At 52.9% G+C, this 24,887-nt stretch overlaps 1 protein-coding gene, 9 non-coding genes and 2 pseudogenes across 10 annotated transcripts; all 12 read right to left on the minus strand.

The window, feature by feature from the left end:
• Window positions 1–7,246: 7,246 nt before the first annotated feature.
• LOC149352085 (uncharacterized) lies at window positions 7,247–8,435 on the minus strand (annotated as a pseudogene).
• Window positions 8,436–8,559: 124 nt separating this feature from the next.
• Window positions 8,560–8,631, minus strand: TRNAQ-CUG (transfer RNA glutamine (anticodon CUG)). The gene has a single exon. It is a non-coding gene; the product is annotated as a tRNA-Gln (tRNA).
• Window positions 8,632–12,267: 3,636 nt separating this feature from the next.
• LOC149352087 (uncharacterized) lies at window positions 12,268–13,478 on the minus strand (annotated as a pseudogene).
• A 162-nt stretch (window positions 13,479–13,640) lies between these two features.
• Window positions 13,641–13,712, minus strand: TRNAQ-CUG (transfer RNA glutamine (anticodon CUG)). The gene has a single exon. It is a non-coding gene; the product is annotated as a tRNA-Gln (tRNA).
• Window positions 13,713–13,717: 5 nt separating this feature from the next.
• TRNAE-UUC (transfer RNA glutamic acid (anticodon UUC)) lies at window positions 13,718–13,789 on the minus strand. Its single transcript has one exon. It is a non-coding gene; the product is annotated as a tRNA-Glu (tRNA).
• A 79-nt stretch (window positions 13,790–13,868) lies between these two features.
• Window positions 13,869–13,940, minus strand: TRNAQ-CUG (transfer RNA glutamine (anticodon CUG)). Its single transcript has one exon. It is a non-coding gene; the product is annotated as a tRNA-Gln (tRNA).
• A 5-nt stretch (window positions 13,941–13,945) lies between these two features.
• Window positions 13,946–14,017, minus strand: TRNAE-UUC (transfer RNA glutamic acid (anticodon UUC)). The gene has a single exon. It is a non-coding gene; the product is annotated as a tRNA-Glu (tRNA).
• A 78-nt stretch (window positions 14,018–14,095) lies between these two features.
• On the minus strand, window positions 14,096–14,167 carry TRNAQ-CUG (transfer RNA glutamine (anticodon CUG)). Its single transcript has one exon. It is a non-coding gene; the product is annotated as a tRNA-Gln (tRNA).
• Window positions 14,168–14,172: 5 nt separating this feature from the next.
• Window positions 14,173–14,244, minus strand: TRNAE-UUC (transfer RNA glutamic acid (anticodon UUC)). Its single transcript has one exon. It is a non-coding gene; the product is annotated as a tRNA-Glu (tRNA).
• A 79-nt stretch (window positions 14,245–14,323) lies between these two features.
• Window positions 14,324–14,395, minus strand: TRNAQ-CUG (transfer RNA glutamine (anticodon CUG)). Its single transcript has one exon. It is a non-coding gene; the product is annotated as a tRNA-Gln (tRNA).
• Window positions 14,396–14,400: 5 nt separating this feature from the next.
• Window positions 14,401–14,472, minus strand: TRNAE-UUC (transfer RNA glutamic acid (anticodon UUC)). Its single transcript has one exon. It is a non-coding gene; the product is annotated as a tRNA-Glu (tRNA).
• An 81-nt stretch (window positions 14,473–14,553) lies between these two features.
• LOC149352096 (uncharacterized) lies at window positions 14,554–24,802 on the minus strand. The gene is made up of 3 exons (XM_089575661.1): window positions 24,268–24,802; window positions 23,460–23,572; window positions 14,554–15,477 (listed from the first exon to the last, which is right to left on the minus strand). The coding sequence occupies exons 1-3, from the start codon at window positions 24,800–24,802 to the stop codon at window positions 14,554–14,556; spliced, it is 1,572 nt and encodes a 523-aa protein (XP_089431787.1).
• Window positions 24,803–24,887: the final 85 nt, after the last annotated feature.

The raw sequence follows: 24,887 nt of genomic DNA on the forward strand, positions 1-24,887 counted from the left end.
CAAAACCCAATGCACTTATCCCAGTTAACTTCGCACCCGGTCTTTTTTGCAATAGGCCCCCGCAACTTTCACAACTTCTTTAACGCTTTCTTGGTCCGCGCAAAAGACAGCGATATCATCAGCGTAAGCAAGCACTTTTACTTGCACCGACTGAAGAGTGAATCCGCAGATCCCATCATTGTGTAACAGCGATAACAGAAAAGGCTCAAGATAGATCGCAAAGAGCAGGGGCGAGAGCGGGCAGCCCTGCCTGACCGAGGAACAGACAGGCACAGGTTCAGTAAGCTGTTTGTTCACTATGATACGCGTAACACAGTTTTCGTACGCCATCTGTACACCTTGTAATATTACAGAGCCGACGTTGGCATATTCTAGAACGGCGAAAAGAATTTCGTGTGACACGCGATCGAAGGCTTTCGCCAGGTCAAGCTGCATCATGGCAACTCGTCCCACGAACGCATCGCAACATTCAAGAACAGTTCTAGCAATGTGCACATTCGTTCCTATGGTGCGACCTTTAATACCGCACGTTTGGTGCGGCCCTACAAGGTCCTTTATAACCTTTTGCAGTCTATTGGCAAGAATCTTCATAAACACTTTATAGTCGACGTTGGCCAGGCTTATCGGCCGATAAGCCGCAACGGACAGCAGTTTAGCCTGGTCTTCACTCTTGGGCACTAAAACCACGTGTGCTGTTTTAAATGACGGAGGCATTTTCTTTGTTTCTGTCGTGTCCGGTCGCTGTGTTGAATGCAGCGAAAGACGCACACGGTACCTTAAGACTTCGTTTATTTAAAGCCGATGAGGGTGCGACCAGCGTCGACCGAGGCAGGAGCCGAACTGGCCGCCCGAAGAAAGGAGGGAGTGGAGAAGCGTCCACGGCAGGGAGTGGCTTCCCAGAACCGGAGGAGGGTGCGGGGGCGCACCGTGGGGGGGCATCCGGCGACAGCGTGCGACGAGGGGCAAGCGGTCGTTAGGAGGAGGATGCGAGTGGTCGTTAGGAGGAGGATTGAGTGGTCGTTAGGAGGAGGATGCGAACTGTCGTTAGGAGGAGGACGCGGGGGCGCACACACACAAAAGCAATAAGGGGACACAACACTTCCTTCCCCCTTAGAAAGTTGCCTGGTATCGTGCAGGGGGTCGGCGCTCACGCGTGGAGGCGCGCTGGCTTTGTGCGCTCGGGGGAGAAACACTTGTAGGCTGGCTGTTGTTCGCTGTGTCTCCTAGGTCTGTCCTGGGCGAAGTCTCTTCTTCCGGGAAGAGGTGCCAGGCTATGTGGGAAAATGGTGCACGTGTTCTCTCCGCTGGCGGACAGCTCTCAGACGGCGTCGTAAATCTACGCAGCTGGTTGAGATGTCGGCGTGCTACTGTGCCATGTATGTTGACGAGCCAAGAGCGCAGGCCTATGCGTCTGACAATTGTAGCTTCCTCCCAGCGTGGCTTTTTCAGAAACTGTCGGGCGAGGACGCGCTGCCCCTCATTAAGCGTGCCGCAGCGCGGAATTGCTTTTTCTTCCCGGAACGTCTCTGCCTTTGGCTCGGGGAGGATGGCTGTGAGCTGGGTTCGCATTTCACGCTCGAACATCATTTTCGAGGGGGTCTCGCCTGTTGTGCTCTGAACCGTCGTGTGCTGCTTGAAGAGAAAGCGCGCAAGGCGGCGCTGCAGCGAGCCTGTCTGATCTCTTTCAAGGGCGCGTTTTAGCTCGGCTACGTAGCGCTCGGCTTGTCCGTTTGTCGCTGGGTGGTAGGGGGCCGATGTAACTGATGAGATCCCGTTGTCACGATAAAACTTGAGGATCTCCGCAGACACAAACGGTGTTCCGTTGTCCGACACTACCTTGCGCGGCAGGCCGAACGTTGCAAATAGTGATCGGAGGTTGTCAATGACTGCTGCCGAAGTCGTCTGTCCCATTTGCCTTATCTCAAGCCACTTTGTGTAGGCATCTACGACCACAAGGAAAGTGCAGCCCTCAATTGGTCCTGCAAAATCAATGTGCAGTGTGTGCCACGGTGTGTCTGGCTTTTCCCATTCTGGGACAGGAGCTTTCGGCGGGGCGCTCTGGCTGCTCTGGCAAGGCTTGCATTCTCGCACCACTGTTTCGATGTCGTTGTCAATGCCAGGCCACCACATGTAGCTTCTGGCACACTTTTTCATTGCAACGATGCCCCGATGTCCGGCGTGGATGAGAGACATAGCTTGTGCGCGTAGTTCTCTCGGCATCACAACTCGGGACCCAAATATGATGCAGCCGCGATGGGTGCTCAACTCTGTAGCTCGCCTGCGGTAAGCGTCGAAGTTGTCCCCTTTGAGTTTATGCACGTTGCCTTGTTGAACAGCTGTGTAAACTAGCCGGAGAGCTGCGCACTTCTGCGTAGATGCTGCAACTGTGCCTGCTGTAAGCGGAGGTTCTGGCAGTGCTTCGAACATCAGAACGTCTCCTGGTGGAAATGGTTCGTCAACAGTTGCGTCTAGTGGCAGACGGCTTAGCGCATCGGCGTTTTGATGTTTACTCCCATTGCGGTAGACCAGAGCGTAGTCGTACGCTGAGAGTTTGATGCACCAACGTGTCATTCGCGGAGACAAAGTTGGTGGCATAGGCCTTTGTGGTCCCAGAATGCCCAATAGCGGTCGGTGATCGGTTATAAAGGTCACCTTCCGGCCGGCAATGTACTGGTGAAAATGTGTCGCCGCGTAGACGATGGCTAGCCCTTCTTTGTCAAGTTGCGCGTAGTTGCGTTCTGCTTGCGACAACGTACGTGAGGCGAAGGCGATGGGAGCTTCCCTTCCTTGCTCGTCAGTTTGCGATAGAACCGCGCCGACTCCGTACGGTGATGCGTCGCAAGCCAAAAGCAGAGGCTTCCTTTCGTCGTAGTGGCGGAGGACTGTACATCTTCGAATCAGGTCTTTCAGGGCATCGAATGACTGCTGATGGCGTGGCGACCATGTCCATGTCACATCTTTCCGAAGGAGTTGGTATAAGTCGTTGGCCACGGTAGCTCTTTGTTCCAAGAACCGGTCGTAGAACGTCAAGAGTCCGAGAAAAGCCTGTAGCTCCTGCTTGTTTGTTGGAGCTCGTGCTTCTGTGATCGCTCGCACCTTGTCCTCGGTAGGGTGAATGCCTTCCGCATCAATTCGGTGTCCCAGAAATTGCACCTCTGGCACCGCAAAACAGCACTTCGATTTGCTTATGCACAAATTAGCGTTTGCTAGCCTTTCGAGAACGAGCTCTAGGCGCACTGCATGCTCTTCAGTGGAAGTGCCACTGATGATGACATCGTCAAGGTAGACACAAACTCCTGGGATGCCCTGAAGCACTGTCTCCATGAATTTTTGAAATATGGCCGGGGCTGCAGCTACGCCAAAAGGCAGTCGCTTGACTTTGTACAAGCCTTTCAGTGTGTTAATTGCCAATAATTCAGCAGTTGACTCGCTCACCTTCAGCTGCTGATACGCCTGGGTGAGGTCCAATGTGCTGAAGACTCTTGCGCCACGTAGTACACTGAATACTTCTTCAGGTGTCGGTAGCGGGTAAGAGGACGCTTTAGTCGCAAGATTGACGGTGCTCCGGTAGTCTCCGCAGAGGCGTATGGTTCCGTTCTTCTTGCGAACTACGACAAGAGGTGTGGCCCATTCTGAATGCTGCGTCGGCTCGATGACACCTTGCTGCTCCAGTTTGTCCAACTCTTTTTCAACTGAATCTCGGAGAGCAAACGGCACCGGCCTGGCCTTCAGAAATTTGGGTTGCGCGTTGTCCAACAACTCCAGTGTGACCGGGGGCCCTTCGTTTCCTGGAATCTCTTCCGAGAATACTCTTTCGTATTTCTCTTGCAGTTGCTCAACCATGTTCTGGCTCGGCGTCTGGTGTATGCCGCATATCATCACGCCTAGAGGAGAAAACCAGTTTCTCCCTAGAAGGCTTGATCCTGTGCCCTTCACAACAAGCAGAGGTAGCGTATGGGTCTGGCCGTTGTAGTTAACCTGCACGTTGGCAGAGCCCAATAGTGGCAGATTCTGTCCTGACCACGTTCGCAGGTGCGTGTCGTCTTGTTGCAGGGCGGGTGCGTCAGATGGCCATGAAGTTCGGAACGTGTCCTCACTGATCAGAGTACAGGCTGCGCCGGAGTCCACCTCGAACTTAATCAGCTGGTGATGTACGCTTACTTCTGTAAAAATCTTCGGTCGCGTGCCGAGATTCATGGTGTTCAGGTCGTACAACACAGATGGTGTTGCTGATGTTGCTCCATGGAGATCAGATAGCGGCGTATTCTCTGAGGCGTTGACGCTGTGATTAGGCTGGGAAGGTGACTTTATCTTGGCAAGTCTCCGTTTCGTAATGCATGCTCTTTCGATATACCCTCGCTTGTGGCAAAAATTACACGTGGCTGACTGGAATCGACATCCCTGGGGGTTGTGTTGGTCGTCACACCGCCAGCAGCGTTGTGCCTTTTTGACCGATTTTACAACAACAGAAGGCTTGCGCACCTGGTTGCTTGTCTGGTGTACCGGCTCGGTGTTCCGGCGAATCCCTCTCTGCTGGTGACCGGCGCTCTCCGCTCGAACGGCGATGTCGTAAGCTTTGCTGAATGTGAGGTCCTTCTCAGCGAACAGGCGCTGCTGCAGTGACTCGTCACTTAGTCCGCACACAAATCTGTCGCGTAACATCACGTCCAAGGGAAGCATGGTGGTGTTAGCAGAAGAAGCTGCGTCTCCCTCCTGCCCGGTAGCTGTTGTCGACAGCGTTCCAAAATTGCAGTCGGCAGCGAGCTTCTTGAGCGCGGCTACGTAGGCGCTCACAGTTTCTCCTCCCAGTTGATCTCGTCGTTGGAAGCGAGCCCGGCTGTAGACCTCGGATGGCCTTGGGTCGTAGTGCTTTTGCAGCGCTTTTACGATGTCGTCGTAAGACACTGCCGCTGGTGTGCTTGGCTGAATAAGGGCGCAGACAGTATCGTAGGTCTGCTCCCCGCACAGCGTCAGCAGGTTGGCCCTCTTCAAGGCTGGGTCTGTGATGTTGTTAGCTTCAAAGTAGAACTGAAGGCGTCCAACCCACGATGACCACGATGAGCCGTTGAACTCTGGTATCTGATTGGGAAACCCTCGCGTAGCCATGGCTTGTCAATAGCGTTGCGTAGCGCGGGTCGAATCCACTTTCTCGTCGCCACTGTCGTGTCCGGTCGCTGTGTTGAATGCAGCGAAAGACGCACACGGTACCTTAAGACTTCGTTTATTTAAAGCCGATGAGGGTGCGACCAGCGTCGACCGAGGCAGGAGCCGAACTGGCCGCCCGAAGAAAGGAGGGAGTGGAGAAGCGTCCACGGCAGGGAGTGGCTTCCCAGAACAGGAGGAGGGTGCGGGGGCGCACCGTGGGGGGGCATCCGGCGACAGCGTGCGACGAGGGGCAAGCGGTCGTTAGGAGGAGGATGCGAGTGGTCGTTAGGAGGAGGATTGAGTGGTCGTTAGGAGGAGGATGCGAACTGTCGTTAGGAGGAGGACGCGGGGGCGCACACACACAAAAGCAATAAGGGGACACAACAGTTTCATAAATTTCGGTGAAGACGCAGTGCAGAGCATGGGTGAGTTCGGCTTTGAAACTCTTATAAAAATCACTGCCTAAGCCATCAGGACCAGGAGATTTTCCGGCACTCAGCTATTCGATTGCTCTTCCCACTTCGCTTACGCTGATTGGTACCTCCAGCCCTTGTTTTATTTCATCTCCAAGCTTTGGCATACGAGACAAGAACGTCTCTGTAAAGCCCTCTTCTTCAAGCTGACGGCGCCCAAACAATTCCCTATACTGCTCAACAAAAGCTAACTGAATCACCTTGCTATCATTCGTTACCTCGTTTCTATACCTGATTTGTTTTATTTCATTTTGAGTCGCGTACTTCTTTTCATCACTAAGCGAGCGTTTAGTAGGCACTTGGTCAAGCCATAGACGTTCAGCACGCGCCCTTATCACGGCAGCTGTATACTTGTTTTTTTCGATAATCTCAAGTTTACTTTTTGTTTCTCTTATCTCTTTCTTATATCTTCCCGGCTGGGAACTTTCCAGGCTTACGAGCAAGTCAAGTTGGCAATGTAGCTCTTTTTCTTCAGTACGTTTATCATGGCAAATAACGCTTGCTCTTTCAATCGCGTTCATTTTCACTTGCTGTTTGAAGTCTTCCCATCTAATTGCCCAGTTCCCAGGCTCTGCTGATAGCAATGCTTTAATGCATTCATTAACCTTACTACCAAAACGTTCATCCTCGACTAGCTGTGCGTTAAACTTCCAAAGGTCCCACGAGAAACTAGATTTCTTTTCTTTTTTCTCCAGGGTAAACGTAACTAAGCTGTGGTCGGTAAAAGACATGTTTTTCACCTCGTAGTTGTTGCACAAAGGAACAAGATCAAGGGAAACATACGCTCTGTCCAATCTCGCGTGACTTTCACCCTGAAAGTGAGTAAAATGCGATGCTACCGAAAGAACTTCGGCAACATCATCTAAACCATTTTCGTGTACAAGCACATTCAACGATTCCGCACTTTTGTCGCGGACAAGTCTTTTTGTAGTTCTGTCCTCTGCTTTACATACGCAGTTAAAGTCACCCAAAAGCACAATTAAACGCTCACAGCATACGTATTGTTCAAGACGCTCAAAAAATTCCTCTCGCTCGTTCTCTTTGTTAGGGGCACACACACACGATCCTCCATAGTAAATTGGAATAAAGAAAATCAACTACGAGCAAACGGCCAGTTTGACACACAGTTAAATTCTGTTCGACAATCCCCATGGAATTCCTAATAAAGACAGCACAACCCCCCGATGTGCCAGACGAATGGCACACACAAATATTGTAACGTGTCGTAAAAGGCTGCACCATACGGTCCGTCTGTTCCTGTCCTTCGACTTTGGTCTCCTGAACGGCTATTATGTCTAGGTCACTATCGAGGAACAACCGGCTCGATGGGTACAGTGCCGGTATTCCAACGTCTCTTGCACCTCTGCCTCATGCGTACGGACTGGAAACCCAGCCCATGGTGTCCGTCACCGAAAAAGGCCATCTCGCGTCCACAGAAGCCACACACAACGCACTCACTCACCTAAAGGTCGGTTCACATGCAAGCGACTGAGCGATTGAGCGACGCGTCGCAGCGAAAATTTCCAACTTGTTGAAACCTCGCCGCTCGTCGCAGCGACGACTCAAAACAGGTTTTTCCGCCGCGGCGACAGGATTCGCTAGCATTTTCGCTGTCATGTGAAACAGGCTTAAGGCGGCGGCTTAGCCGCCGCTCGTTGATCGGCCGGTATATTCGGCCGCGGTTTCAGCGTCGCTCGCCTCACACCAACAGCCTTCGGCGGTGGCTCGTCGCCCTCGCTCGCTTTAGGCTCTCCATTCGCACTGTGCTCGTGCGGTCGCTTTCCTCCCTGGTTGCTGGTTGACGCATCCGTCACTTCCATGCTTTCAGCATGTTGGGGAACGCCGGGAGCTGACGCCCCACTCCCCGAGAAGACTTCGTTCTTTGACGCCTTAACTTCTGCAGGCGGCGCTTCCTGTTGCTGCAGTTTACTGCTGAGCGTCTCCGCGGTTGCGGATGTTCCAGGAGTCGACAAAGCCGGGGATTTCTCCTTCTCCGCTCCGTCACCTGCCTCTGCTGCAGCGTCTTCCGCGTCAGCCTCGTCCATGACAAGCTCGGACGAGACGTCATTGTTGACTGGGACGGCAGCGCTCGCGTACGTACGTACACAGCTGCTATCCTCATGTCCGTAACGGCGACAGGCGCCGCACCTTGGGACTTTGCACTCACGGCGAATGTGTCCAGTACCGTGGCAGCGCAGACATAGCGGAGCTCTGCCCGGTACAACCACGAGAGCCAGCTCACCGCCAACCCTGACTTCGTGAGGGAGGTCTTCCAATTTCACGCCAGGATTCATTTTCAATGAAACCAGGCGCGTCGTTGACCCCTTGCTGGCGACACCCTGGACGCGCCACCGTTCCTTGGTGACTTCGCTCACCTTGCCGTACGGGGCGAAGGCTACCCTCACGTCTTCGTCGGGCACGTTGTGCAGCAACCAGTGCAGCTTGACGCGGACGTCTTGGTTTGCCGGGTCGATGACTAGACAGCGGCGGTCCTTCACTTTCACTTCCCGGGCAGAAAGAATTTTCTTCACCGCATCAGCACTGGTGAAGGTAATAGCCCACACATGGCTCATGCGATACGCCCCCAAGGCGATAACCTCGGGGAGCAGCATCAGCAGAGCCAGCGCATCCCTGAAATCTTCGACCCGATAAGGGCGGGCCCGCACGTCAGCGTGCAAAAAAACTGTTTAACACAACATTTCCTGTAGGAAGGGTAGGCAGAATCACCTGATATTCATCTTCCGAGGCAAAAATCCTGTTTCCGCGGCCAGACATGGCCGCTGTAGCCGCTCCAACGGAGCCCGTCATCGCACGTCCGTCACGCTCGGTGGCCGGAAGCCGAATCCCACTAGACCACGCCGGAACACGGTGAACAGCAGCAAGAGGACGCACAAGAAGCGCGGTTGGCATTAAAACTGGAAAAAAAATGAAAAGGATGAACAGGTCTCACCGAGATTTGAACTCGGATCGCTGGATTCAGAGTCCAGAGTGCTAACCATTACACCATGAGACCAAATTTTCCGACGCCGGGAATCGAACCCGGGCCTCCTGGGGGAAAGCCAGGTATCCTAGCCGCTAGACCACTTTTTTTTTTCTTTATTGCCTGGCTTTGACATTACACAACAAAATGGCGGGACACAATGAACACTTGGTGTTGATATAGTCAGCCTGCCAGGGGCTGGCTTCGTCACATTAAATTTCCTTTAGGGCCATCAAAGGCTCCACCCTTGACAGCCACTCGGGAGCCTCGCCAACAGATTTGACACTCTCAACAAACCGGTGCACAGTTTCACGAAAATAAATTCGTGCTGGCCTCACGTCGGGATCACAGTAATATCCTGCCATTCTCGCGCGCCAAATACTGTGGAGGCCCAGTAACATTATCAGATCGAAAGGTACTCCGTCCTCGTTTTCAATGGGCAGATACCGTATTCCATGGGGGTGAAGTGGAAATTGTTTCTTTATAGTCCTTTGAAGTACGTCCCAAGAGTAAACCCCTTCCCAACAATGCAGAAAAACGTGACCTATCGTTTCTGGTTGCTTGCAGATAAGGCAGTGATGACCCCACGGAAGAAATAAGCCCTTATCCTGTAAAAGCATTTTGACTGATAACGTTCCAGTGTGCAACTTGAAAAAAAAAGTTTTAACCTCTGGGTCAACGTGCATTCCCTTTACCCTCTTTAACACATTCCTTCCAGGGCCTCCACTGTACAAGGCCCTATACATGGGTTCCGGCAAGACAACTTCACATAAATCCTTATATAATTTTTGCTTGTTCACTGTAGATAAATATTCGTTGGAAAACCTCGTTGAGAGAAATCGGACACTTGCGACAACTTCTCTGAAGTACCCAAAAACTCCGCCCGATAGGGTTTCGGTTGCAACAACAAAGTCAGGCAGCGCGCGCCCCAGCCTTACTTGGCACACGGTGCGCAAAAACGGATCACTGACATCACGCAGAAACATAAATCTGTTAACAATCTGCCGCAAGAAAAGGTGTCCCAGACCCACTCCACCATCCTTCACTTTTCTAAACAAATTCGTCCGGCTGCACCTTTCCCATTGTGCAGCCCACACAAAAACAGCAAAAATTCGATGTAGCTTTTGTATGCTCATTCTTCCACAATGCAACACACTTGCATCGCATACCACACCTTACTGATAAAGAAAAGGTTGCACACGGTGGCTCTAGCGAAAATTGATAAGCCTGTTCCTTTCCATCTTTCCGCCTTCTCACGCGCATCCTGGCTCTGCACTCTCCAATATGTTTCGCTATCGCGATAGCTTTCTAGCGGTACTCCAAGGTACTTCGTTGGGGTCTTCACCCAGGGTACGTTTGCAAAGTGGTCCATCGTCGTTTGCCATGCTCCGTGCCAGAGCCCCACTGACTTAGACCAGTTCACTCTGCTGCCAGAGTTTTTGCAGAATTCAGCGACACATTCAACGGCCTCTGTTACACCTTCTCGATTAACGGAAAAAACCGCTAAATCATCCGCATATGCCAGCAGCTTCACCTCCGCAGCTTGCAGCCGAAAACCAGTTATTCTCTCGTTTTCGATGATGTCTAAACACAAAGTCTCGACGTAGATAGCAAACAGAAGAGGGCTGAGGGGGCAGCCTTGACGTACCGAACGCTGCACACGAATGGGGGCCCCCAGACTCTGGTTAACAATCAATCTCGTCGTACAGTTCCGATACGCCAAGGCGACTCCCTCCCGGATAACATACCCAACATTCACATAATCAAGTAAGCACAGCAAAATTTTATGCGCGACACAGTCGAACGCCTTTTCGAGATCAAGCTGCAAGATGGCAACGCGACTATTTGTAAAATCACAGCACTCGAGCACACATCTTGCCTTGTGTATGTTAAAAAGAATAGACCGGCCTTTTATCCCGCACGTTTGGTGGGGGCCAACAATTTCCTGGATTACACTCTGTAACCTTTGCGCCAACACCTTCATATAAATTTTATAATCGACATTTGTGAGAGCAATTGGCCTGTACCCTGTTACGTGTCGTAACTTGTCAGCTTCATCCGTTTTCGGAATTAGGACAGTATGTGATTTACCATAAGACGGAGGCAATTCACGTACGTCGTAAGCTTCATTAAAGACCGCCTTCAACACTGGCGCGATTCTGCTCTTAAATGATTTGTAAAACGCCGCGCTTAACCCGTCTGGTCCTGGTGACCTCCCAGAATTTAAATTGTCTATTGCCATTTCTACCTCTGATTCGGTTATTGCCAGCTCTAAAACGTCTTTCTGCTCGTCGCTGAGTCGCGGCAGTGCCCCAAGAAACCTGTTCTTAAACGTATTTATGTCTGCATCCTGTAATGCGAAGAGCGCCTCATAGTACTCAAAAAACGCACGCTGTATATGTTCGTTTTCGTCTGATAAGATGCCACCCCATTCTATGCTATCAATGTGATTTCGCCGAGCATGAGCCTTTTCAATTCCCAACGCTCGTTTCGACGGCGTCTCCCCTGCTGCTATATCTTCCGCTCTGGCCCGCACCAACGCTCCACGATAACGGTCCTCTTCTATTAGTTGAATTTTCTGCTTTATTTTCCTAATGTCATCGATCCATTTACCAGGCGCTTCACTTTCCTTTTCTAGCAGTTTTGCAAGCATACATCTTAGATTGCGTTCGTTTAGATTCTCTTCGTACACAATGGCACTAGATCGTTCGACTGCTTTAATTTTAACCTGTTCTTTGCAAAGTTCCCACTGTTGCCATATTCTCAGTTCACTACTAGGCTCTATTTTGCTTATTTCTTCAATTACTGCACAGCTAAATTCATCGTCCTTAATTAGCTTGTTATTTATTTTCCACATATCCCAACTAAAAGCACTGCCCCGTTTTTTCAATCCTATCCCACATACTACTAAACAGTGGTCCGAAAAAGCCACCGGCACTACATGGTAACTGTTACATTTTGGAATCACATCCAGCGATACATAAATACGGTCAAGCCGAGCATGGCTTGCCCTCTGAAAGTGTGTGTACTTCACGCCGCACGCGCCTTGCAAACACTCTGCCGCATCCTCAAGGTTCCATTTATCTATGATTTGCGACAGTATCTTCGTACTCGCGTCCCTGAACACCCTTGCACTGGTCTTATCGCAGCCACTTAGGACGCAGTTGAAGTCGCCCATGATGATAAGCTGTTTCTCGGAACAAAGACGCTGTTCAACACTTTGAAAAAACGCAGCCCTTTCGTCCGTAACATTTGGTGCGTACACACAGACAATTCGCCACTCAATGTTCTTCAATGTAAAATCGATAGCGACACAGCGACCTGACGGACACGAGAAATGAGCTTGCACGACAAGACCCGGCAACTTCTTTACAAAAAGGACGCTGCCAGCAGATGTACCTATCGCATGACTCACTACAGCGTAGAATCTAGACGTGAAACGTCGCACCATGCTCCCGGTCTCTTCTTCCCCTTCTACTTTTGTCTCCTGCACGGCCAGTAAGTCAATATCGTGCTCTGTTAAAAGCCGGTAAACTTGTCTTTGCTTTTTCTTTCCTGCCAAGCCCCTAACATTGAGTGTGGCTACTTTCAACGGGGTTACAGAAGCCATTGTCGCAAATAGTGAAGAGGCCAAGAGCATGGTGCTTACCCCACCCGTCTAGCACATGGCTAGACGCAGTCGTTGCCACCGGAGCCATCCGGTGCAGGCCCCTGACCTTGCCGCGGGGCTGCCTTATCGCCGGCACGCTTGTCCGCCAAAACGTTGGGTTTCGGTCTGAAAGATGACCGTCGGGATTGAGCAGTTTTTGCTGGCGGCTCCTCACCACTGAGAGCTGCCGCCTTGTCCCCTTCGTTGTCGGTCAGGCCATGAGGGCGCTTGGCTGGGGTGGTGCCGCTCGCTGAACGGGCGCAGCTCTGGTCCTGCTGTTCCTCGCTGATCATTGGCTCGGCGTCCTTAGTTGCCAAGACGTTCTCCCCGTCTGCCGACGTGCTCGCCTGACTCGAAGGTAAATCTTCCTCTTCGAGTGGCTTCCTTTGGTTGCCGGGTCCACTAATGTCTCCGCTGGGAGGCCCTGATGCGTCGGTCGTCCCGGCAGCCTTGCCAACTTCCACTGCTCCTTTCGCCGCCTCCGCCTCGACGACGTCCATCAGAAGCTCTGCCGTGTCGTCTCTCGATACCGCACCGGTAGCCACCGCGTATGTGCGAACACACTCGCTGTCACCGTGGCCATAACGCCTGCATTTGGAGCACCGGGGTACCTTGCATTCACGTCGAACGTGACCCGTGCCGCGGCACCGTAAGCACTGCATAGGCCGCCCAGGCACCACAACAAGGGCCAGCTCGCCGGCGACGCGTAACTGGTGTGGCAGGTCGTCAACCTTCATACCGGGTTTCAGCTTCAGGAGAACAGTCCTGGTTGTAGACCCCTTCTCTTTGACGCCTGAAACACGCCAACGCTCCCGGGTCACCTCCGTTACATTCCCAAAAGCCGCAAGAGCCGTCCGAATGTCGTCGTCGGCTACACCGTGCAGCATCCAGTGCAGCCGTAGTTTCACCTGTTGGTCGGCAGGATCGATGACAATGCAGCGCCGTCCTTTGACATCCAGTTCCTTTATCGCTGCCAACTTCTTCGTTGCCTCGGTACTGTTGAGCGTAACCGCCCAAACGTGGTTTACCTGATACGCCCCCAACGCCACAACGTCGGGGAGCGCACCAGCGTTGGCGAGGGCGTCGCGGAAATCCTCGACCCTGTAGGGCCTAACTCGCACGTCGCCGTGCAAAAACACGGTGTTTAGAACAACACGACCGGTAGGCAACGTAGGCAAAACGATTTCGTACTCCTGTCCTTCCTTATCTTCAATCCTGTTTCCGCGGCCATCGACGGCCGCTATCGCCGCTCCGTGGGAGCCGTACACGCCAGTGGCCGGAAGTAGAATGCCTAGCCACTAGACCACGCCGGAACACGGTGAACAGCAGCAAGAGGACGCACAAGAAGCGCGGTTGGCATTAAAACTGGAAAAAAAAAATGAAAAGGATGAGCAGGTCTCACCGAGATTTGAACTCGGATCGCTGGATTCAGAGTCCAGAGTGCTAACCATTACACCATGAGACCAAATTTTCCGACGCCCGGAATCGAACCCGGGCCTCCTGGGTGAAAGCCAGGTATCCTAGCCACTAGACCACGCCGGAACACGGTGAACAGCAGCAAGAGGACGCACAAGAAGCGCGGTTGGCATTAAAACTGGGGAAAAAAATGAAAAGGATGAGCAGGTCTCACCGAGATTTGAACTCGGATCGCTGGATTCAGAGTCCAGAGTGCTAACCATTACACCATGAGACCAAATTTTCCGACGCCGGGAATCGAACCCGGGCCTCCTGGGTGAAAGCCAGGTATCCTAGCCACTAGACCACGCCGGAACACGGTGAACAGCAGCAAGAGGACGCACAAGAAGCGCGGTTGGCATTAAAACTGGGAAAAAAATGAAAAGGATGAGCAGGTCTCACCGAGATTTGAACTCGGATCGCTGGATTCAGAGTCCAGAGTGCTAACCATTACACCATGAGACCAAATTTTCCGACGCCGGGAATCGAACCCGGGCCTCCTGGGTGAAAGCCAGGTATCCTAGCCACTAGACCACGCCGGAACACGGTGAACAGCAGCAAGAGGACGCACAAGAAGCGCGGTTGGCATTAAAACTGGGAAAAAAAATGAAAAGGATGAGCAGGTCTCACCGAGATTTGAACTCGGATCGCTGGATTCAGAGTCCAGAGTGCTAACCGTTACACCATGAGACCAAATTTTCCGACGCCGGGAATCGAACCCGGGCCTCCTGGGTGAAAGCCAGGTATCCTAGCCACTAGACCACGCCGGATTTTTTTTTTCTTTATTGCCGGAAAACAATACATGCGCAGGCGTAAAAAGTCGCTAGCCAGACTTTGGCTAAGGCGACGGATTAAAACATTTTCATTTCGATCAATTTGTCCATAACTGCCTCCCAGTCCGGTGGTTGAGGTTGACTGCGGAGAACATCTCTCAGAGAGACTACACTTTCTATGAAGTTTTCCCTGACAGGTCGCACATTTGCGTCTGCGTGCCTAGCCGCCATCCTAGTTTTCCAGATGCTGTGGAGGCCCAGTAGCATAAACATATCGTATGGCACTTCGTCATTTTCTATAGGTAGGAACCGGATGCCATATGGAGTAACAGGTAGCTCTTTTTTTAATGTTCTTTGCAAGATATCCCAGTGGAAAACCGGGTCCCAGCAGTCGATAAAGACATGTTCGATGGTCTCAGGTTTTTTGCACAATGTGCAGTCGACGTTCCATGGTACGAAAATGCCCTTATCGTTTAGCCATGTTTTCACCGGAAGGGTACCAGTGTGTAGTTTAAAGAAAAAGGATTTGACGTTCGGTCTTACCGGCATCTTCTTAACTCGATTTAGCACATCTTTGCCTGGGCCTCCGCAGTAAAAGGATCGGTATAAGGGTACAGGTATAAAGATATCTAGCAAATCCTTGTACAATTTTTTCATGGGTACAGAAGTCAGATACTCTGTCGAAAAATGAGAGCTCAAAATGTGAAAGGCAGCCACAACTTCACGTAAGAAACCAGTTACAGCACGATTCGTGGCTGGGAAACTGGACACAACAAATTCCGGTAACACATTTCCTAAGCGCACCTGCAACATTGCGCGCAACAAAGGATCGGTTTGATCACGTAGGAACAAAAATCTTGAGACAACTTGTTTCAGAAACAAGTTGGAAAGTCCAAGGCCACCTCTTTTGACCGGTAGGAACAAATTAGCTCGACTAGTTCGCTCCCAATTCGAGCTCCAAAGAAAAACAGCAAACACGTTTGCTCTGGTGATGAGCAAAAACTGCAAAAAATACCAAATTCTGGCTATCAAAAATACATTGCACACACTTTCACGCGCGAAAACAGACAGGTCACGTCCTTTCCATCCATCCGCTTTTTTCCTTGCACTCTGCGTTACCTCACCCCACAACTCTGTACTGTTCTTATAGTGCTCTAAGGGTACCCCCAAATACTTCGCAGGGGAGGTCGTCCATTGCATGTTGGCAAACACTGGTGGTGTGCTCTCCCAATCACCGTGCCAAAACCCAATGCACTTTGTGGGTTTCTACGTGGACACAGGCCACCACCCACCGCGGGTTCGAGCTTCGCGCGAGCCAAGGGCCCCGATCAGCCGTCACCACACACACACTGGGACACCGATGCGGTGCACTCAACCTCCGCTGGGAGGAGAGCGATTCGCCGCAAAGAAATAAGCCTCCAAGTTCACAAAGGAGACGTTTATTCACGTCGTCCTTCAGCAGTACACACACACTCAATCGTCACCCCGTCCCGGGGGCGCGCGAGGAGCAAGGCTCCGCTGCGCGCACGAAGCGACTCGAGCAATGTGCGCCGCTAGCACGCCGCTGCAGGAGAATGTCCCCGCGGCAGTGCTGTGATCTCTCTCTCGTGTCGACCGTTGGGCCGGTTGCGAGAGAGAGTGGGCATTCAACGCAAGGTACGCCTGTCAGAGGTCGCTGGACCCCGCTGGACAGGCTCGAGCCGCTGCAGGTCAGAGGACACGTGCGGGCGAGCTCGAGTAAGCACTGGTCCGAACGGCAAAGGCCGGCACGGACAAACAGTAACGTACGCACCTTACGCTGTCTCGGAGGGATCTCTCTCTGGGCCCCGCTCGGACGGTCGCGCGGTGCGCGGCCGCCCAGAGCGGGTCCCGGATTTCCCGCCAAAATGCGCCAATGGCAAAGGCCGTTGGGGAGCCGGGGCGGAGCTGTGGCCAAATGACAGTGATTAGTCACCTAGCCGCCTCTCCACCGCCTGAGGCGGGAGCAAGGGAAAGAGGAGAAACAACGCAGGAAGCCGGCACAGCCGCGCAAAGGCAACGGCGGAAAGCCAGGATTCCCACAACTTATCCCAGTTAACTTCGCACCCGGTCTTTTTGCAATAGGCCCCCGCAACTTTCACAACTTCTTTAACGCTTTCTTGGTCCGCGCAAAAAACAGCGATATCATCAGCGTAAGCAAGCACTTTTACTTGCACCGACTGAAGAGTGAATCCGCAGATCCCATCATTGTGTAACAGCGATAACAGAAAAGGCTCAAGATAGATCGCAAAGAGCAGGGGCGGGAGCGGGCAGCCCTGCCTGACCTAGGAACAGACAGGCACAGGTTCAGTAAGCTGTTTGTTCACTATGATACGCGTAACACAGTTTTCGTACGCCATCTGTACACCTTGTAATATTACAGAGCCGACGTTGGCATATTCTAGAACGGCGAAAAGAATTTCGTGTGACACGCGATCGAAGGCTTTCGCCAGGTCAAGCTGCATCATGGCAACTCGTCCCACGAACGCATCGCAACATTCAAGAACAGTTCTAGCAATGTGCACATTCGTTCCTATGGTGCGACCTTTAATACCGCACGTTTGGTGCGGCCCTACAAGGTCCTTTATAACCTTTTGCAGTCTATTGGCAAGAATCTTCATAAACACTTTATAGTCGACGTTGGTCAGGCTTATCGGCCGATAAGCCCCAACGGACAGCAGTTTAGCCTGGTCTTCACTCTTGGGCACTAAAACCACGTGTGCTGTTTTAAATGACGGAGGCATTTTCTTTGTTTCGGTGAAGACGCAGTGCAGAGCATGGGTGAGTTCGGCTTTGAAACTCTTATAAAAATCACTGCCTAAGCCATCAGGACCAGGAGATTTTCCGGCACTCAGCTCTTCGATTGCTCTTCCCACTTCGCTTACGCTGATTGGTACCTCCAGCCCTTGTTTTATTTCATCTCCAAGCTTTGGCATACGAGACAAGAACGTCTCTGTAAAGCCCTCTTCTTCAAGCTGACGGCGCCCAAACAATTCCCTATACTGCTCAACAAAAGCTAACTGAATCACCTTGCTATCATTCGTTACCTCGTTTCTATACCTGATTTGTTTTATTTCATTTTGAGTCGCGTACTTCTTTTCATCACTAAGCGAGCGTTTAGTAGGCACTTGGTCAAGCCATAGACGTTCAGCACGCGCCCTTATCACGGCAGCTGTATACTTGTTTTTTTCGATAATCTCAAGTTTACTTTTTGTTTCTCTTATCTCTTTCTTATATCTTCCCGGCTGGGAACTTTCCAGGCTTACGAGCAAGTCAAGTTGGCAATGTAGCTCTTTTTCTTCAGCACGTTTATCATGGCAAATAACGCTTGCTCTTTCAATCGCGTTCATTTTCACTTGCTGTTTGAAGTCTTCCCATCTAATTACCCAGTTCCCAGGCTCTGCTGATAGCAATGCTTTAATACATTCATTAACCTTACTACCAAAACGTTCATCCTCGACTAGCTGTGCGTTAAACTTCCAAAGGTCCCACGAGAAACTAGATTTCTTTTCTTTTTTCCCCAGGGTAAACATAACTAAGCTGTGGTCGGTAAAAGACATGTTTTTCACCTCGTAGCTGTTGCACAAAGGAACAAGATCAAGGGAAACATACGCTCTGTCCAATCTCGCGTGACTTTCACCCTGAAAGTGAGTAAAATGCGATGCTACCGAAAGAACTTCGGCAACATCATCTAAACCATTTTCGTGTACAAGCACATTCAACGATTCCGCACTTTTGTCGCGGACAAGTCTTTTTGTAGTTCTGTCCTCTGCTTTACATACGCAGTTAAAGTCACCCAAAAGCACAATTAAACGCTCACAGCATACGTATTGTTCAAGACGCTCAAAAAATTCATCTCGCTCGTTCTCTTTGTTAGGGGCATACACACATATGATCCTCCATAGTAAATTGGAATTGAAAGGGGGTTCGCGTACTAGTGACCTCACCTATACAGTTCACCAAACAGCTGAGCGGACGGCAGCAAAATCACAGTCAGTCTGCACAGCCAGAGAGCTGGAGCCGCGCGCCGGCACCCTTCGTCGTCAACTTCTTCGTCTGCCATCGAGGCAACCTGAGGCGCATTCATAATAGTTCAGGCGCGTTCATTGTAATTCACTACAATGGCCCCGGGATGGAAGAGGAGCCATCCTGGCGACCTATGGTGCTGGCAAGAGGAGCGGGTCGTAATAAGTCTTGAGGCGACTGACATGGACAAGCTCACGGCCGCGACGACGCAAGTCCGAAGAGGGTGTAAGCGGCTCTACAATATAATTAACAGGGGATGTTGATTCGACGACGCGGTAAGGGCCATGATGTTCTCTGCGAAATTTCGAAGACTGTCCTGGTGTAGTCGAGGGGACCCAAAGCCAAACTAATGAACCTGGAGAGAAAGCGTGCGCGGTTTGATGGGCATCGTGTTCATGCTTTCGGCGACCTTGGGAGTCCGAGGTGAAAGAACGGGCCAGTTGGCGACATTCCTCGGCGTGCTTGGCGAGTTCGGAAAGGGGCGTGCATTCGGAGGCGTCCGGAGTGTACGGCAAAACCGTGTCCATTGTGGAGGACGGCTCACGGCCATACAACAGGTAGAAAGGGGAAAATCCGGTGGTTGACTGGGTGGCGGTATTGTATGCGTACGTCACAAAAGGCAGCACAGAGTCCCAGTTAGACTGATCTGACGAGACGTACATGGTGAGCATATCGCCGAGAGTGCGATTAAAGCGCTCAGTCAGCCCGTTAGTTTGAGGGTGGTAGGCAGTGGTGGTCCGATGAATGATGCGACACTCTCTGAGGAGGGCTTCCACCACGTCCGAAAGAAAGACACGGCCTCGATCACTGAGCAACTCGCGCGGCGCACCATGGCGGAGAACAAAATTGTGCAGCAGGAAGTGGGCAACATCACGAGCAGTGGCAGCGGGTAGTGCGGCGGTCTCTGCATATCGGGTTAGGTGGTCGACGCCAACAATTATCCAGCGGTTCCCAGATAACGTGTAGGGCAGCGGGCCGTAGAGGTCGACGCCAACACGATCGAATGGGCGAGCCGGGCACGGCAATGGCTGCAAGGGGCCGCTCGTACGGGGCGCGGGAGACTTGCGTCGCTGACAGGCGATGCAGGAGCGGACGTATTGGCGAATGTACCCGTACATGCCCCGCCAATAATAACGCTGAGATATTCTTTGAAACGTCTTCAACACACCGGCGTGGGCACATTGTGGGTCAGCGTGAAACGAGGCACAGATCTCAGAACGTAAATGGCGAGGTATCGCGAGGAGCCACCGTCGACCATCTTGCGTGTAGTTACGGCGGTAGAGCAGGCCATCACGGAACGCAAAATGTGGTGCCTGGCGGCGTAGAGTGCGCGAAGGCACAGCAGTGTGAGCGTTGGTCACGACGTCGATGATCGACGCAAGCCACGGGTCTTTGCGCTGTTCCGCAAGCATATCAGAGGCGGTAAGAGGCGAGAGGACGGGTTCAGGCACGGATGAGCAGGCAGCGGCGGTGGGCAGAGGAGATCGAGATAGAGCGTCGGCGTCCATGTGCCTACGGCCAGAGCGATATACAACGCGGATGTCGAACTCCTGAAGGCGGAGAGCCCACCTGGCGAGGCGGCCGGCCGGGTCTTTAAGAGACGACAACCAGCAAAGCGCGTGATGGTCCGTGACGACATCAAACTGGCGGCCGTACAGATAGGGTCGAAATTTCATGAGTGCACAGACGATCGCTAAACATTCCTTCTCCGTAACGGAATAGTTGCATTCAGCCTTGCTGAGCACCCGACTCGCATACGCCACGACGTATTCCTCATAACCATCTTTCCGCTGAGTCAGGACAGCTCCGAGGCCGACGCCACTTGCATCGGTATGCACCTCGGTAGGGGCTCTCGGATCGTAGTGGCGAAGTATGGGCGGCGAGGTAAGAAGACGGCGCAGTGTGGTGAACGCGTCTTCGCATTCGGGGGACCAAGCGGACAGGTGGTTGTCTGTTCCAAGCAGTTTCGTGAGTGGCGCAATGATCGACGCAAAATTGCGGACGAAGCGCCGAAAATAGGAGCACAGACCGATAAAGCTCCGAAGCTGCTTCATTGTTGTCGGCTTGGGAAACTCCGCAACAGCGCGAAGTTTGGCCGGGTCGGGGAGAACGCCTTCCTTGGATACAATGTGACCCAAGATGGTTAGCTGCCGGGCGCCGAAGTGGCACTTCTTCAGATTAAGCTGTAGGCCGGCGTCGGTGAGGCAAGTCAGAACCTGCTGCAGGCGCGTGAGGTGAGTGGAGAAATCTACCGAAAAGACAACGATATCGTCCAAATAACAGAGGCAAGTATGCCACTTCAGCTTCCGTAAGACGTTATCCATCATTCTTTCGAATGTAGCTGGCGCGTTGCACAGGCCGAATGGCATAACGGTGAACTCGTACAGGCCGTCGGGGGTAACGAATGCGGTCTTCTCACGGTCAGCGGCAGCCATCGGGACCTGCCAGTAGCCCGAACGCAAGTCAAGAGAGGAGAAGTATTCGGCGCCTTGGAGACAGTCAAGAGCGTCAACGATGCGGGGAAGCGGATAATTGTCTTTGGGGGTAATTTTGTTCAGTCGCCGGTAATCGACACAAAATCTGATAGAACCGTCTTTCTTCTTGACCAGCACCACCGGAGAAGACCAAGGGCTGTGAGAGGGACGGATGACGCCACGGTGCAGCATGTCTTCAACGTGCTCACTTATCACTTGACGCTCAGCCGCAGACACGCGATAGGGGCGCTGCCGAAAAGGCGGGTGGGAGCCGGTCTCAATGCGATGAGCCACGGTTGATGTACGGCCTAAAGGCTGATGGGCTGCATCGAAAGCGAAGCGGAAAGTGTGGAGAAGGGCTGAAAGCTGCTGACGGTAGGTGGACGGAAGAGTATCGTCGATGACGGCGCGGAAAAGTTCGTCAGGCTCAGGTTCAGTAGCGAGCTCGGAATGCATGGCGTTTAGAGAGGGACCGCTGGCTGCCTCGTGGACATTAAGGGCAGAGAGAAGGCAGACCGGTTGAATGCAGCCAGGGGACTCACCAGGTAGCAGGGTAAGGGCACACGAGGATGGATTGTAGAGCAGCATCTTCGTGACACCCCGCCGAACATCGAGGACAGCAGAAGGTAGCGGCAGGTTCTTCCGGCGTACAAAGGAAGCAGACGGCGTAAATAAAACGGTGTCATCCGACGCGGCACGGCACGACAGGGAAACAAGGGCAGATGCTCCCGGCGCTACTTCAACATCTTCAGCGATAGTGACCTTGAGTGGCAAGGGGGCAGAGGTTTCAGTAGTAAGCTCGTCAAACAAAGGAGAAAATTCAACTTCAGCGCGGGCGCAATCGATGACGGCGTTGTTGTGTGACAGAAAGTCCCACCCGAGAATTATGTCATGCGAGCATGAGGACAGCACCAACAATTCGACTGGATACAATATATCGTCAATGATGACTCGTGCTGTGCACGAGGCGAGAGGGGCAATGCACTGTTCACTAGCGGTGCGGAGCGAGATACCCGTAAATGGCGTCGTGACTTTGCGCAAGCGGCGGCAGAGTTTTTCGTGAATCACTGATACTGAGGCACCCGTGTCGATAAGCGCATGTACCGGCAGTCCGTCGACGATGACCTGAAGAACGTTGCGTGGGGAAAACGGAGGCCTTGAGCTTTTCGAACAGCGCGCAGTTCTTGCCTCCGGAACTGCGGATCTTAGTTTCCCTCTTCAGCAGAGGGAGGGCGACGGCGCATTGGTGACAGTGAGCGACGGCGCGGTGATGGAGAACGTCGGGTCTCGTAAGCACGACGGTCGGGGCCGTACGCGTCTAGCGGCGAGGATGGAGGAGCCGAATAAAACATCTGGGATGGATGCACAGGGGTTGAGATGGGTGGCGATGCCACCATGCGACGGCGACAGTGGCGGGCGACATGTCCCGCGTACCCACAGGAGTAACAGATGGGTCGGTTATCCGATGTGCGCCAAGGGTTGTAAAGCCGCTGCGGAGACGGCGAAGAAACCGGGGCTGGTCGTAGAGACGGGGCGGGGCGCGGGACGGGCTGACGAGGTGGAACAGTCAGGGGCACGGAGCGCGCCGCTGCTTCTGCGTAGGTCATCCGGGCGGGTATAGGAGATGGTTGGGGATACTGAGCCTCGGCGTAGGTTAAGGGAGCAACCGAAGGGACTGGATGTGCAGTAGGAATAGCCTCGGCAACTTCATGGCGGATGACCTCCTGCAATGGCGCCACCAGAGGAGTCGCAGCGGCGTGACTGGAGGGCATCAACGAGAGCTGACGCGCGACTTCCTCCCGAACAAACTGCTTTATCTGCGGTGACAGTTGCGCCGGGTCGGTGTCAGATGTGAGGGAAGCAAGCGATTCCTGCTGCGAGAGCGGAGAACGGGTGAGGATGCGTCGCTTCCGAAGTTCGTCAAAGTTCTGGCAATGAGTAATGACGTCGGCGACTGTGGTGGGATTGCGTGCCAGAAGCATCTGGAACGCATCGTCGTCGATTCCTTTCAAAATGTTCTCAATCTTGGCGCGCTCAGACATAGAGGCATCAACTCGTGTGCACAGGTTCACAACGTCCTCTATGTAGCTGGTGAAATTTTCACCAGGCAGGCAGAAAATCGACTACGAGCAAACGGCCAGTTTGACACACAGTAAAATTCTGTTCGACAATCCCCATGGAATTCCTAATAAAGACAGCACAACCCCCCGATGTGCCAGACTAATGGCACACACAAATATTGTAACGTGTCGTAAAAGGCTGCACCATACGGTCCGTCTGTTCCTGTCCTTCGACTTTGGTCTCCTGAACGGCTATTATGTCTAGGTCACTATCGAGGAACAACCGGCTTAGTTGGTACTGAAGTTTTTTAGAAGCCAGTCCCCTAACATTAATTGTTGCAATGCGCAACGCTCTAACAGGTGTCGAAGCCATCTAGTTTAAGTACAGGAGCCGTATGGTGCGTACCTCAGGACACAAGGCGACGGTGGAGGGCGACTTGCCTAGTCCATGGAGCTCGATGGGTACAGTACAGTGCCGGTATTCCAACGTCTCTTGCACCTCTTCCTCAAGCGTACGGACTGGAAACCCAGCCCATGGTGTCCGTCACCGAAAAAGGCCATCTCGCGTCCACAGAAGCCACACACAACGCACTCACTCACCTAAGGCGGCGGCTTAGCCGCCGCTCGTTGATCGGCCGGTATATTCGGCCGCGGTTTCAGCGTCGCTCGCCTCACACCAACAGTCTTCGGCGGTGGCTCGTCGCCCTCGCTCGCTTTAGGCTCTCCATTCGCACTGTGCTCGTGCGGTCGCTTTCCTCCCTGGTTGCTGGTTGACGCATCCGTCACTTCCACGCTTTCAGCATGTTGGGGAACGCCGGGAGCTGACGCCCCACTCTCCGAGAAGACTTCGTTCTTTGACGCCTTAACTTCTGCAGGCGGCGCTTCCTGTTGCTGCAGTTTACTGCTGAGCGTCTCCGCGGTTGCGGATGTTCCAGGAGTCGACAAAGCCGGGGATTTCTCCTTCTCCGCTCAGTCACCTGCCTCTGCTGCAGCGTCTTCCGCGTCAGCCTCGTCCATGACAAGCTCGGACGAGACGTCATTGTTGACTGGGACGGCAGCGCTCGCGTACGTACGTACACAGCTGCTATCCTTATGTCCGTAACGGCGACAGGCGCCGCACCTTGGGACTTTGCACTCACGGCGAATGTGTCCAGTACCGTGGCAGCGCAGACATAGCGGAGCTCTGCCCGGTACAACCACGAGAGCCAGCTCACCGCCAACCCTGACTTCGTGAGGGAGGTCTTCCAATTTCACGCCAGGATTCATTTTCAATGAAACCAGGCGCGTCGTTGACCCCTTGCTGGCGACACCCTGGACGCGACACCGTTCCTTCGTGACTTCGCTCACCTTGCCGTACGGGGCGAAGGCTACCCTCACGTCTTCGTCGGGCACGTTGTGCAGCAACCAGTGCAGCTTGACGCGGACGTCTTGGTTTGCCGGGTCGATGACTAGACAGCGGCGGTCCTTCACTTTCACTTCCCGGGCAGAAAGAATTTTCTTCACCGCATCAGCACTGGTGAAGGTAATAGCCCACACATGGCTCATGCGATACGCCCCCAAGGCGATAACCTCGGGGAGCAGCATCAGCTGAGCCAGCGCATCCCTGAAATCTTCGACCCGATAAGGGCGGGCCCGCACGTCAGCGTGCAAAAAAACTGTGTTTAACACAACATTTCCTGTAGGAAGGGTAGGCAGAATCACCTGATATTCATCTTCCGAGGCAAAAATCCTGTTTCCGCGGCCAGACATGGCCGCTGTAGCCGCTCCAACGGAGCCCGTCATCGCACGTCCGTCACGCTCGGTGGCCGGAAGCCGAATCCCACTAGACCACGCC

Source organism: Amblyomma mixtum, chromosome 3 (assembly GCF_055824585.1).
Source record: "Amblyomma mixtum isolate Tamu chromosome 3, ASM5582458v1, whole genome shotgun sequence".
Taxonomy (NCBI): domain Eukaryota; kingdom Metazoa; phylum Arthropoda; class Arachnida; order Ixodida; family Ixodidae; genus Amblyomma; species Amblyomma mixtum.

Excerpts from the sequence above, each read along its gene's own strand:
- LOC149352096 (XM_089575661.1), bottom strand. The coding sequence starts at position 24,802 with ATGTCTGGCCGCGGAAACAGGATTTTTGCCTCGGAAGATGAATATCAG. Across the intron at positions 23,573-24,267 it reads TCACGAAGTCAGGGTTGGCG|TCCGTACGCTTGAGGAAGAG; the intron begins GTGAGCTGGCTC and ends CTGGGTTTCCAG. Across the intron at positions 15,478-23,459 it reads CCGTCGCCTTGTGTCCTGAG|TTTTTGCTCATCACCAGAGC; the intron begins GTACGCACCATA and ends TATTTTTTGCAG.